The 14,462-nt window shown below is 41.6% G+C and overlaps 1 protein-coding gene across 2 annotated transcripts in view; it reads left to right on the forward strand.

The window, feature by feature from the left end:
* Positions 1 to 675: 675 nt before the first annotated feature.
* EPB41L4A (erythrocyte membrane protein band 4.1 like 4A) overlaps positions 676 to 14,462 on the forward strand; it is a 118,914-nt gene continuing 105,127 nt past the window's right edge. Inside the window, exons 1-2 of one of the 2 annotated variants that reach the window (XM_042028027.1) lie at positions 676 to 727; positions 989 to 1,301. In XM_042028027.1, coding sequence (XP_041883961.1) covers positions 1,203 to 1,301 — 99 coding nt within the window. In that variant the 5' untranslated portion in view covers positions 676 to 727; positions 989 to 1,202. Of the gene's footprint in view, positions 728 to 965; positions 1,302 to 14,462 lie in introns of those variants that run through there. The other variant, XM_042028026.1, reaches the window with a different exon arrangement.

A 14,462-nucleotide genomic window follows, 5' to 3' on the forward strand; every position in this document is an offset into this window, starting at 1 on the left:
GTTTTGGTTTCGATTTTTTAAATTGATGTAAAAAAAAATTATTTGTTTTTAATACTACAGAGCTGTTGCTTTGTAAGTTGAATACACCTGTAGCTAGCTCAGGTGCATCATGGAGAATACACTTCCGACCAAGGACACTTTCAAAAATTCAACCTCTGTTCGACCCTTCACTCATGGTGTCTCCTGAAGCGCTTCTCCTTCAAGCACAGAGACAAAACCCGCTCCCCGACTTGAGGCCCGCCGGAGCGGAGGCGGCGCAACCCGCAGGGGTCAGTGCTGCTGCGGAGACCGGGGCCGCGGCCGCCGGGACGGGCAGCTATGGCCGGAGGCGACGGGGACAGCCAAGGGGCCCGGGCCGGGGCAGGGATCATAGCCGCCGCCCCACGGCGGAGCTGCGGGAGAGGGCAGCGACGGCCCGGCTCCGGACCTGGAATGCCGGCGGGGTCCCGTGCGATGATGCGGCGCGGTGCCGGTGCCGGGCAGGTGCTGTCCGCCACTCTCCGCCCCGAAGGAGCCCCGGGGGAGCCCTGCCCGGCGGCCGGCAGGAGGCGGCCGGCGCTGCCCGGCCGCTGGGTCTCTCTTCTCTCCATCCCCCCGCCCCCGACGGGGAGGAGGCGAGCGCTGCCGGCGCCCCCCCCGCACGGCCGCGGGCAGCCGGAGGACGGCAGCCCCGCGCCGGCCGGGCACTGTCGCCGCCCCGCTCCCCCCGCAGGGTCCGTGGCCGGAGGTAATGCGCTGGCCGGGCGGGGACCACCCTCACGGCCCGGCTGCGGCAGCGTAGAGCGCTCCCGGGGCCCCTCTCCTGCACACAAAGGGGAGGCGCGGAATCGTGCGCGGACGGGGAGGAGGACGGGGCGGGTGGGCGGCTCGGTACCTCCCCGGGGCGGCAGCGGCGGTGGAGCCGCCGTGACAGCCGGGCGCGGGCGAGGGCTGTGCGCTGGGATCCTTCCTAAAAAAGCTGCTGGTCTTTTCCCCCCCTTTCCCGCAGAGAGCGCCCGGCAGCCCCGTCCAGGCTGTTCCGCGGATGGCGGCGGACCGCCCCGCGGTGCTGGGCGCTGCGCCCTAGCAGCGGCCGGGCTCCATCCGCGCAGCCGGGGCGCGGAGCCGGGCGCGGCCCAGACCCGGCTGCGCCTCAGCCCCTCTCTGCCGCCGCCCGGGGCTCTTCTCTCCTACCCGCCCCGTCCCCGGCCATCGCAGCAGGCATGGGCTGTTTCTGCGCGGTCCCGGAGGAATTTTACTGCGAAGTTTTGCTCCTGGACGAGTCCAAGCTGACCCTAACCACGCAGCAGCAGGGCATCAAGGTAGGGACGCCGGCGGGGCTGCGGAATGCGATGCGGGAGAGCCCGCAGGGCTGCCCGGCGGCGGCTGCTTCCCGACTGCGCTGCGGTAGCTGGGAAGGGAGCGGCGGCAGGAAAAAGGGGTTTCGGGAGGCGAAGGAATAACGTCGTAACTTTGCTTACGGTCGCGCAAAGGACAGATGGATCGGGGTGACACGCGCCGGTGGGGCAGATGTGGCTTTGGGAGGCTTTACATCGAGATAGTGACTTGAAGCGAGCAGGTGCCGACCACCCCGTGGCACTCGGGACGCTCGGCGCAGAGGTATTGTTCTGTACCTGCCACAAAAAAAAAAAAAAAAAAAAAAAAAAAAAAAAAAAAAAAGGGAAGGAGAAGGCGGCTGTGTGCACGGGGTGTTGCGCACCCGTGTTGAGTCACTGCCCGCTCCCTCTGCCTTGGGCCGTGCCCGCCCTGGGACGCGCTCTCCCGGGAAAAGGCCGGCGGCAGCTTGTGCGGGGCGGGCGGGCAGCAGCTCCCGAGCGCAGGGGGTGAAGGTCCAGCCGTGTCCCCAGCCCGGTGTCCCGTCGCCCGGTCGGTGGGAACAGCTCCTGCGCCGCTGGAGCACGCTCGGCGCGGATGAACTCCTCAAAGTAGTCATCTGCCAAGCACTAATGAGCCCTGACAGAGCATGCGAAAACTGAGATTTTTCTAAAGGCCCTTAACTTGGTCCTGTTTTGTTAAGCCTGATGACAGCGAATGGCATGTCGCAGACACTTGAAGTCCTTGTTCGAAGAGCCGGGAACTTGAATTTATTGGCAACATAAGAACATGGTTTCAGTGTTGAATCAGAAAAAAGAAAGAAAAAGAAAAAAGAAATCACAACGAAAGAAAGAAATTAGTCCTTTTAAAATTTATTGTTGGAAAGGGCTGTATGTTTTAGCTTGAATGATTAAAGTTTGGTGAAGCAACTGGGAAATGAGAACCTGAAGGAGGGTAGCGAGGAGAGTGAGTTTACATTTAACAATGTGTTCTTTAACTGTAATCAGTGGTATTACCAGGTCTGCATGTATTGAGAATTGTCAAGCTTTGCTGAATCAACTGCCTGCAGATCGACTCATAAATCCATGCTTAGCACAGAGGAGTAAGCAAATCATAGTGACGCTGGAATTCAGTATCTGTGTAGGGTCTTTGAAGTCTAAGTTTAGACACTTCTGAAAAACCTTACCTTTCTATGTGCAGATGTATGTATGTATGTATGTACGTACATCATGCATGCATATGTGCTTTTGTGCAGTAAATGTGCAGTCGCAGAAGTAGTGTGTCAAAAGAGTAATCTGCAAAGATAGTCCTATGGTTAGTCTAATAAATCTAAACCCTGAAAGTGAAGGGTCTGTGCAGTGTCTAATAAAAGTAATGTCCCATGGTAAAGAAAGAGTCTGAAGATGTAACTTCTTTCCAAGAACGCATGACTTGCAGTGTTGGGAGCTGTCTTGTTTAACATGAGGGTGTGGTTTCCTGCCATTCTTAGTGTGATCTGAATGTGGTATAATGCTGAATATTTCATCCCTTCCACCTGCTCCTTCTGTGTCTTTAACCTAACTACAGAGCAGTTGTGGAATCAGCTGGAAAAGTGTGTGGATCTGAGAAGAACAATAGTAGTTCGTTAACATTTTGGCATAGGCACTCACACTGCACAGCAGGAAACCTTAGGGAAGCGAGAATCTCCCTTTTTGTAGCAGCCTGTTTTCTGTGTTTCCTTAAGATTAAGTTTGTACACGGTGAAGCCACACCCCAGTGCTGTAGCTCCATGAGCCTTTGAAATTCCAAAGAGAAGAACTGCAGAGTTCTCTCCTGGTCAGTGGTTTCCACCATGGTGCTGTCCCTTGCCTTTGTATCTGCACAAGTATTTGTGCGCCTCATGTCCAGCTGAAGGGTAACCACTGATTTGCCTTTTGTGGGTGAGTCTTCAGCTGGATCTGTGTCCTGGTCCACTTCACATCTGGAGGATGGCAGAAATGGCTTTTTCAACTGAGTCCTGGCTTCTGTTATTTTAAACTGCGCAGGGGACATTTGTGTTGGTATTATTCTACAGCTTTCCAGGGAAGTTACATTATTAATTCTTAGTGAAACAGAACATAAAATTTGTCATGTCCTGTCATGTTCTGTCATTTGGCACTTTAACCTTGAAATATAAATGTTTTGTTTTAAATCTTTTAAAATGTATGCATATAAATGCAGAGACTTGTATTTTTAATTTTTTTTTTAATAGTGGCTCAGCTTTGGCACCTAAGTGTAGTTTGTAGAAGTTCGTATGTGTTTTATTTTAAAACAAACATTTCTTTAGAACTACAGATTCTGGATGGGATCTTCCTTTCGTCATCTTCACTTTCAATTTGGTTCAGAGCTACATGGGAAACAAGCTTTTGGTACTCTTTAACAGGTTTTGAATTGTTACGGGAGCAGGGTTTTTAAATGGTTATACAAGCAACTTTGTTCCCTTGTTTTCCCTGAGTGGATGCATGTCTGTGATTTTTATTTCTAACAGACATGCATCCACTCAGGGAAAACAAGGGAACAAAGTTGCTTGTATAACCATTTAAAAACCCTGCTCCCGTAACAATCTTTTTGCTATCTATGTATATTAGTGGATATAGTCCCATTTGCTTTGGAGGGTGGAAGGCAGTGCCCCGTAGGAGTCCGAGGCAAGTTTGTTTCTTCAGGGAATTTGAAGTGAAGTAGATACTTGTGTCCAGAGAGTTTTGAAGATGCATTGCTTAGTTTGTATAGTGGTTATTTCTGGGTTGCTATGCTTGGCAGCAATTCTACACATCAAAACATGACATTTTAAAATTACAGTTTCATTAAGGCATTCTTCATACTGCAGTGGTCTTCAAATTGTACTTCCCATTAAAACAATGAGCAGAGGTGACAAGGCTGAGACTTTGAGTGCAATTTAGGGGTGCTTTTCTCTGTGGACTTCAAAGAGCTTGTTAGGGAAAGGAAAGGATTCGTTTTCTTCTGGCTCCCAAGTGGGGAAGCTGAGATGGAAAGAAATCAAGTGGCTTTTTCAAGGTTGTACAACAAGGAAACCCCTTCCCTATTAGGCTGGTAGAAACTGACCATTCTGCTATGGGCCATGCTGTCTGGAGAGGTTTGTGAGGATCTCCTCCTCGTAGTTCCTCAGACTGACTTTTGCTTCTCAGGTTTTTTCCTGTTTTTTTTTTTTTTTACTGTTATCAGCGCTGTGTTGCTGTTCTTGCCTTTCTGTCTTCATGGTTTAAGGACAGAGCACTCTGAGCTCTATGAAAATGTGGAAGCTTGCTCTCCAGCACTGAGGCTTACAGCAGGCTGATAATAGATAATCAGGAGAGGCCATCAGGTGTCTCATATTTTAATTTTTATGTTTCCTTATAGTACATTAACAGTTAGAGATATTTTGGAGTGTACATGCGTTGAGGTAATAAAGATGGCAGTTGTTAGTCCCAGCAATTTTGGGATGGAAGAGGCTATTCAGCAGGTTCTGGTACAGTTTGTCTAGTCAAGGTATATGGCATCAGATGGGGACTGCTTTTCCTCTTATGAGGATGTTCAAGTTTCCAGTTAGGAAATGAGATTTTGCTAAAAAATAGGTAAGAATCAGCTGCCAACCGAAAAATAATCACTTTTCCATGACTGCTACTTTGTCTTCTCTTTACACAGGCTAAACAATAACTTAGGCATTTTTATGGTACAGTACAAGTTGTAGCTTATTTGTTGGTGTCACAAGACATGTCAGTGGTCTTTTGATGTGATACCTGACTGGTTGTGGGCATTACATATTCTGGCTCTGTTGAGAATTGGGCTAACTGGCCTTGTAAACAAAGGTGTGCCTTATTGCACAGATTTTTTTTCGGAGGTTAAAGAAAACCTGTGTGGGCCTTTAAAAAATAAAGACTTGAAACCTATTTGTGATCAGCTGTTTCAGAAAGAGTGCTCATCTTGTAATGTGTGTGCTACAGAAACCTAAGAATCCTTTTTTTCCTCTTCAAAACAGTATTTAAGGCAAATATTTGTGGGGTTTTTTTTCCTGAAGAAGCTGAAAATATTATGAAGCATCTGTACGTTATGTTTGCATCTCTTTGGCTGGAATAAAGATCTCAAAAAAAAAAAAGTTAGCTACTTCTGCAGTGAAGAAGCTCTCTAATTTTTAGTCTTAAGCCATCTGGGCACTGCACTTTTGAAGTATTCCTTGAAATTCCTCTCTGATCACAGATTTTATGTTCTGTTTAGATTCACATGTGTGATGGGCCAACATGTATTTCATTAGGAGAGAAGTGATGAACAGAAAAGATATACAAGGTCTTCCTGGGAGAAGTATATGTTCTGTAATTTCATTTTATTAAGTGGTACCATTTAATAGTGATATTCTGGCCACCATACCACCTACTTGATGATTTACTGAGAATTTAGAAAAAGAATGGTTTAAAAAACCCAAAACTTGCCTCAAAGAAAAAATGCAAACCTGAAATAGAGAGTTACAGATATTAGGAACTGTGTTAAATGACTGGATATGTAAAAAACATGAGTGGGTTCATCAAAATATGATATGTATTGTTAAGATACTTAAGGAATAATTGACAGAAGGATTCAGTGTGATCTATAGGTAAGTAAACACACCATTTCTTAGAAAGTTTTCTGGGGATTAGTCTGGTATTTTTTTGTTGTTGTTTTTGTTTGGTTTGGTTTGGGTTTTTGTTCGGGTTTTTTGTTTGTTGGTTTTGGTTTTGGTTTTGTTTTCTTGCCTTTTTTTTTACTCCCCAGTGAACCTGAGCAGTTCCAGATTTTGTGTCTTTATAATGTATACAGAAAATGTGGGGTGCAGTTTTGGATCAAGCTATTTTAGCTCTAGGGACACCGAGGAGTCAGTCTGGGAATGATGGGGTTCTATTTTTTTACCCCAGTGAAAATGCTTAATGAATGCATTTGTTAGCAGGAAATAGAATCCTATGAATAGAAAGGACTTACATTGTGTTAATTATTTTAACTGAGAATTGGTATTAAAAGTAAAATTGGTAGTCATTTGCTGTGAATATGGAATGTATTCTTTATGAAAGTGATTCCTGCTGGTTTACTCTTCTGCATTTTACGAGGAAAGGAAAGCATCTTTTTGTGAGAAATTTTAAAAATTTCCTAGTTACAGTATTTCAGAAATCTGAAAAACCTTTTTAAAGCTAGATTGCAGTTGCATTCCACCTATGGTAGTTTACCACCTACATTAATTACTAAACTGTAATATCGAAGTTCAAGCATATTTAATCATATTTTCCTCTGCCCTCTTTGGTATTGATTACTGAAGACTTTCAACGCAGATTCTTCTAGATATTCAGCATATTGATTTGAAAAGAATAGTTAATAAAAAGTGAATTGATTAAGAGGATGCACCCTAAGTCTCATTTCAACCTTGTAATTTATTTTCTTAATAAAACAGAAATTTCTGTTACGTGTACATATTCTGCATAGCAGCAGGAAAACTAAAAAGGCAATATCATCAAGTTCCAAGTGTAAACAAGTACTTATCTTCTTCTGTAATGTTGTAGACACCATACATGTAGGGATTGTCTGTAGCAAAATCAACAAAAAAAAGTTAACAAAAAAGTAAAATATTGATAGTCCATAGCCCTCCCATATCAGAAAGATGCTGGTGCTTCTTAAATTTCTGTTATGGGTGTAAAATGGTCATCTGATTGCACACTGAGCACCAGATGGTTAATGTGAAATTTGCACTATTTAAGTCCTCTAAAAATGGACTGAAATAGTGCACAATTCTAGTTTAAAGAGAATGAAAGGAACAACAAGGCTTATGAACATTGCTATGAGCTGCTCTGCAAAAATTACTGTCACAAATTTGAAATAGATTACTAATTTCACCAGTATCTTTACAGATGAGGCCAGCAATTTTGAATACCCCACAGAATAACCATAAAATAAATTAACACTGAGACACTTTATTTTCCCTAGGTGCACTTAACTAAATTAATGAAACCAGCATGACAACACGAAGGAAATCCATTAACTTCTAAATGAAGTTACGTCTTAGTCAACCTGAGGTTTGAGCAATAATATTGTCAGAGGTGTCTGTTCTTCTGTTTTCATTGAGCAGTAATTTCATAATATGACCAGGGCAAATGTAAGCTGTGTGAGGCTGCTTTTTTTATTATACAGTTTTGGATTTATGTAACTTGGATTGAGCATTTCTTCTATGAGAGTATTTAGTATAGTTAAGTATAATCTCTTGATATGTTATTCATTTTAGTTCATGAAAATTCTGAAATAAAATTCAACTACAGAATTGCAATCCTTTCTCTCAAAAAAGAAAACTGCTAAAAAGTATCACATGATATGAGGGCAACTCTTGAGGAGACTGAATTGAAAAGGTGCTTCAGAAAGAGAATGTCTTTAAAAGCTAAAATTTTATATCACTTCATGCTGTAAAAATACCTGTTTTCAAGATGATACTGATCACATATGAGAAAAAGAGAAATTATGTATTGGTTATGTTGCATCCTTACTAATATCCGTATTTTTGGTAGAAAGATGAGAGATTACTTGCCAGTCTTTTTTATCTTATTTTTTTAAAAAATTTATTTTCCAAAGGGGGATTAACTTTGTAATGATAGATCAGCTATATTACTTTCCTTTTTTCACAACTGAGATGTTTGCAAGTAAATAATCACATTTCAGTATCTGGGTACAATTTGGCAGACTGCGTTTTTAAGTACACATTTTAGATGCTGCTTTTTAAATCAGATCTTGTGCTTGCTGCATACCAATTTAATTGCAGAGTTTAAAATGAAGGTTGTCATTTCAGTATTGATTGAACTTTTGTTCCCACGTCTTCCGTTGCATCCTGAGTTGTGGATGGTTGAACACTGTAGGCACTAAGGTCAAAAGGACATGCTTGAGGTCAACCTGTGCTATTATTCAGAAGTGGAAAACCAATAGAAACATTGCAAAATGAGAGCTCTGCTCCTTTGGTTTTGCTGCAGCATGAAGAGGGGAACCTGCCTGTTTTGCCAAGAGGGAAACGTGCTTTATCTGCTCTCCTTGGCTTATGACCACAAACATTGATATCTTTAAAGGGAAGAGACCTTTTGTGAATGGTAATTCCAGCAGTACCGTTCCACAGTCAGAAAAAAGACACCTCAGAACTTTCTTTGAATTGATAGTACAAATCATCTTTATTGCAAGTAACAACCAAAATTTAATATACTGGCATAGGCATTTTTGATCATTCTGGATGGAAATCTCTATTGGGCTGAATGTACCATTAACCTATAGTATTAGGGGTGTTATGATAAAGTTTGGTTGCTGAAAGTCTCAGAGGTCTGTAACACTTCCTTTTAAAGAAGCCTTTCTTCTTGCCCCTCATGATTTCTTTTTAATTCTGTCTTGGTGTGAGGGAAGTGCATACAAATGGCAAACTCTCACTATCAGTTGGTTGTATTAGTTATGCTTAGTAAGAGGAATCCTTTATATTCAGTGAAATCCAACTGCACCTGCTTACATTTAAAATAAATAATGAAGTCGTTACAGTAATGGGTTACAGTTACTAATGTGAAGGAAAAGGGGATCTAATTTGTATGGGCCATGTACTTATTTATTTGTCAATATTTACGTGTTAAACTCTGCAGGGCTACAACTGGCTCTTCATAAAGCAGAGAAGAAGGCAATATATCTTCCTGTAGTTCTTGAAGTTTTGGGTCTGTGGGTAAAATCTGTTTGTGGTTGAGTGAGCCAGTGTGATAATAAATGGCTCAGCACTTTAATACCTTTCCTGTGTTCTCGGGAAAGTGAGAACTGAATGCACTGAAGAGTAAATTCTCTGTCTGTGTGAGAGACAGAATGCCTTTTAGTAATGGAAAGGAAGGATCTTCTATATCTCAATTCCACAAAAAGAATTTGGAAGGCAGAAAAGGGCATTTTTTCTATATAATTAGTGGTAAAATTTGGCATAACTACTAATGTAGGCAAGCACATGATTTAACACTTTGCAGAACTAAAGGCACTTGATAATCTTGTAGAATTGAGCCAGAAGAAGGATCATCCAGACAAAACCCACTGGATCTGATTTTTGTTTTCCACATACTATATACTTCACTGAAAGTTCTCATTGAAGTCTGAGAATAGGTTATTTGTAGTGTTTTGGAAAATATTTTCTGTCTATAGTAATACTCTTTTGTGTATTAAATATTAAATATCTAGTTTATTTTATTATTTGTCTTTTAAATACATTAGATATGGGAAAAAAAATACAGTTCTTGTTTTGGTTCATTGGTTTTATTCAGATTCTTAGTGTCACAGTGTGAAAGAGTTGTGACAAACTTCTTTCTTATTTGGTGGATGAATGGTAGCTGGAAGGAATTGTAATGGGGTTTTGTTCTTTTCCCCCCTTAGAATACCAGAGCAAGAGCTGTCTTTATAAGAGACTGCATTGAGAACCATAAGGGAAAGTTAATTTTCTTTTATGCTGTTTGTCCGCCACAGGAAACTGGTGGAACTAGCAGTTCAGAATTATAAAAGTGAGGAGGAATATGTAGGAGACTAATGAGGAGTGATTTCTGTACTGACTTGGGACTTGAAGCAAATTGTTCAATACCACTTGCAAAAAGAGGTAATCGTAATGCTGGTGTGACAGGTGACATGGAAGCAGATTCTCCACATCTCTCTCTCGGTGGTGCCTCAAACTGTCTGCAAAACTTGCTGTTTTGAAATGAGTTTTGCTTTGTTTGTGTGGCCAACACCAGATACAGAAGAATGCTGCACTAGGCCCTGTCTCCGCTCTAATTCTGTGTTGGTGGTGTTTGCTGTGGTAGAGAAGGTGGCTGTTGTTTATAAAGTGGTGTAATCTCATCACAGCTCTTGGAGGGAAAGGAAGTCACGCGTCAGAACCCAGTGGGACTGGAAGGTCATGACTGCCAGTACATCTTCAGTATTTGTTCCCACTGAGGAACTGTGAGGTCCTCATTCCCCGTGGTTTTCTGTGGCTGTGGGAAGTGTGGGGGAGTGCAAGGAGCCTGTTTCAGCCTGACACACCCACGCTGTGTCACACAGAGCCCAGACCTCCCCCACAGGGGTCCTTTCAAGTGTGCTTCAGGCTGGCAGGCACTCTTTTGTCTGTGTGGTTGGTTTGTTTATTTAATATGGCAGAACAAAAGAAAGCTGAATGTCAGAGTCTCCTAATTCTGATTGTCATAGCATGGCTGTAAGGGGTGAGTGATATGTATCAGGGTGCCTCGGAGGGGACCAGGCAGCAAATAATTCTGAAGGCTGTGCCTGGATCTCCCTTCAGAGGAAAATAGGACACCTCAGGAGGGATCATGGGAGAGAGGTAGCTTAACTTCAGTAGTGGTGATTGGGAGCAAAAGTTCCTGGGCAAATGAAGGAGAGATGCAAATGGACGGAATGGTTATGCTTGCAGAAACCTTTTCTTGTACCACAATTTGCTTTGTGAAAGAAGGAAAGAAAGCCACAAAAACTTGTAGAGGAGACTTTTGATGAGGTGTGTGAATATCCTGACTTGCTTTCAGCTTTTTAGGTTTAATTTGCATTGGCTGCTTTGGGTAAGGGGGGAGGGACTGGATTTAAAGGTGGTTTTAAATAATATTTTCAGTATGGAATAAAGCTTTTAAGTTCAAAAGATCCAATCTTTTTCCTCTGTTTTGAACTGATGTCAGATTCTTCAGCCATATTCTTCCCTCTATTATTTTTTACTCTCTCAAAGTCCCTCAGCGGGACCTGCATGTTCCAAAACACGTGCCCATCCACCTTTTCTTTTGGTGCATAACACGTAAGTTGGCCAAACATTTCCATTCTCTTTCCAGTGTGTGTATTCTTCTTCTGGAACATAGCAAACTCTACAGCTGCGGGAATCATACCCACAAACAAAAGCTTCTGGTATCCTTCAAAGCTACTGCATTTATTCTGGATTATTTTGAGTAGTCTTTTGTTCTTCTTGACCAAACACATTTCTGTTGATAAATTATAGTGCCTTTAAAATCACCTCTGATTGAACTGTCTTTCTCCCAAAAAGGGGGAGTATTCTGGAGCTCCAGGCATTTACTAAGAAAATGTTCTTGGCCTTGAGGTTCCTTCATCTGTGTCTTCAGTGTTTCCAAAAGCCAATTCTCTTTTTTTCAGGCAGCCATTTAGTAATAATGTTTATTTTTATTTTTCTGTGAAAGCAATAGAGAGTTACCAAGGTCTTTCCTTGGTTTGAGAATGCTTGAAATTGTGTACCTGGTTTCAATTCCAATGACGACTACCTGTATTTTGGTGTGCGTAGGCACCAACTTCAGTAGGAGCCAAACTGAAACCCAGTTTTTCTGTGAGCAGGTTCAGTTAACAAATGAAAATTTACTGGAAAGAACAAGTGTTATATTTTGTATGAAGGTGATAGATGCTATTCACATAAAATAAACATACAAATTTTCTACCTTTTTAACAGAAGTCATATATTTTTCTTAGTCATCCTTGGCCTTTCATCAGTATTCAGATCCTGAGTCTGACTGTTTAGAGCATGAAAGCCGTGTTCGTTGCTTTCATGAATGACTCTTTATTCTGTTGTTTCTTTTTTCCTACTTTCCTGACAAACAAATATACAGAAATGGGTTTCATGAACTGTCTCCCGAAATCTTTGTTTGAAGAAAAATTGCAATGCAAACCATGTTTGTTTATGATGTCTGCTGCTTTTTGAACAAGTGAACAAAAGTCAGAACAGATGATCAGAAAAAATAGTAGGTTTACGTGTGTGTCTGTACAGAAATTGTGGGGGTCTTGGTGAAATGAAGATGTTTGGGGAGAGGAATCTCTAAAATGTCAAAGCCAAGATTTTTAAAATTTTTCTTTACAGTTTTTGTGGTTTTGTGAAAGCTGAAAATTTCTCCTGTAGTATGGAGAAGCTCCAGAAGTAGGCAGAAGTCTTGCAGGAAAGCTTCATTCCAGCTTGACATCCTTCGTTGAGAGGAAGGCTTGACTGGGAGGGAGTTAAACTGCTTGCATTGACTTGGCTGACAATGAATCAAACCCAATTTTTGTTGTAGATATATTTTCTTTTTCCTGTTGCTTAGTCTGTATCTGAGATCATGCCAGATTCAATTTTCTTGATATTTATTTATTTATTTATTTATTCTAATTTTTTATTTTGTTCATGAGTTTTAGAACAGCGTTGAAGCTCTGCAGTAGGGCAGGATACAGGAATATTTCTGTTGCTGGGTGGGACATACACACATAATGTACTTATAAAACCCTCCCTCCAAGAATATTAACCCAGAACTTTTCATAAACAAACAATGCCCCCAAAGAAACTTCAAAATAAAAAGGGTAAGTGATTGTTTCTTCAGTATTATTTAGTGCTACTGTGTGTCTTACCTTGAAGAGAGTTCAAACCAGACAGATTTTTTTGTGCCTGCCATACTAAGGTATAAGCCTTCACTTCAAAAATTACAAAAGTACAATCAGTGTACATCACAGCATTCACCTCTCTTTGAAAGTTCTATAAATCTGTGCTCTGCCCATCTCCATGCTCAGCTGGAGGTAATTATACTGAGTGTGTTTGTATTTAATCCACCAGTGGATTCATGCAATTTTATTTAAAGTGGCAGTGCTTTTGCCTTTGCCTACAGTGGATTAAAGGTTCTTCATCTTAATACTCATTTTTTCTACATATTCTAGCCACACAGAGCAGATGGACTTGGTATTATTATCTATAAGATGAAGAGCATCTAACAGGATGCTGCTTATTATCTTGTTTTTAAGCCCGCTGTGATTCATATTCCTTTTCTTGCATACAGAAGGAATATGGGATAAGAAAAATCACTTGAACTGAAGAAATTGCAGTGTAATTGAATTTTGAACATTGATTTCTGAGTGTACAGAAAATGAAGCGAAAGAATGTACTCGAGCAGCAAATTACAGGAGGTAGCAGAGTGTACAGTGCCTTTAAGAAGCAGGTGTTTGCTGTGGAGTTCACTGTGCATACAAATGTGCTCGCATTTTGAAGTTGGTTAGGAACCAGTACAGGGGAACAGGAAACCTGACTGGCCTAATACAGGCTTTTTCTATTCAGTACAGGCTTGAAAAAAGGGGAAAAATATAATAATGCAGGGAAAATCTGGGTTTTGTTTGCTTTTTAAAGTGTGAAGCATGAGGGGGGAACCAGAAGCATGATTTAAAGGAAATTGCAGTAGTCGTTTTTTTAAATATACACAAAGGAAGCTTTGCACCATTTTCAATCTGGAAGGAGGAACTGAACATTTAATTAAACAATGCCTTTGACTCAATTAGTTTATGCTCCAGCATTCTTAGTACTTATAGTTTTAGGTTATTTTTCAAGTGTACAGCTGTTTCCTCCTGCATAACATCTGGGAGGGAGGTACACTGTGGTTCCAGGAGCAGTGTGAATGGAAGAAGGTTTCTAGGCCCCTGAAAATTTTAGGCATGTCTAACTCAAAGCTGCAAAGGTAGCTCATCTGACAAAGGCCTAATGGGTAATTTCACAGTAAGTACTGTCCCTATCAAAATCTACCCATCATCTATTGAACCCCTTTGATTTTCCCATTAGGCCTGCCAGCCCATCGAGCCCCCAAACCTCAAGACTTTCTCTGCATGCAAAAATGGTCTTTCTGACTAACTGGATCTGCTTTCATGGGGAAAATAAAATACAATCCACCTGTAGTCTGTTTGAGTATGCATTATGATAGTGCTCATGTAACGTTACCCACTTGTGGGCGAAGGAATATGTTGGAGAAGGTTAAAACACCTTGAAACATATTCAGATATAGAATTATGATAAAAATTAGCAGAAACAGGATTTTGGTGAAATAACAGACTTATTGAACCATGTCACAACAGATGACTGTTGTGATTTTTTTCCCCTTGATCTACTTCATTTAGATAGAAGGCTGAATCTGCTTAAAAGGACACATTATTTTAAACAAGGATTTGTTCTGGTTTTGGGCTCTTGTTTCAATGGGGTATTATATCCTCTAATGACACTTGTTTAAGCCAAAATAAGTCAAGTCAGTTGTTGGAGTTTGGTCATCTCACACATGTTCTGCTGCGGGGGGAAGAAAGAATATACTGTCCTGTGTTGAATTGTATCAAATTTCATTTAAGCTATAGTATATCAAAGCAAATAAAGTGCAGTTCAA

The sequence above is a fragment of the Corvus kubaryi genome, unplaced genomic scaffold (assembly GCF_017639235.1).
Source record: "Corvus kubaryi isolate FWS band 111438036 unplaced genomic scaffold, C.kubaryi_AGA036_p1.0 37302, whole genome shotgun sequence".
Classification (NCBI taxonomy): domain Eukaryota; kingdom Metazoa; phylum Chordata; class Aves; order Passeriformes; family Corvidae; genus Corvus; species Corvus kubaryi.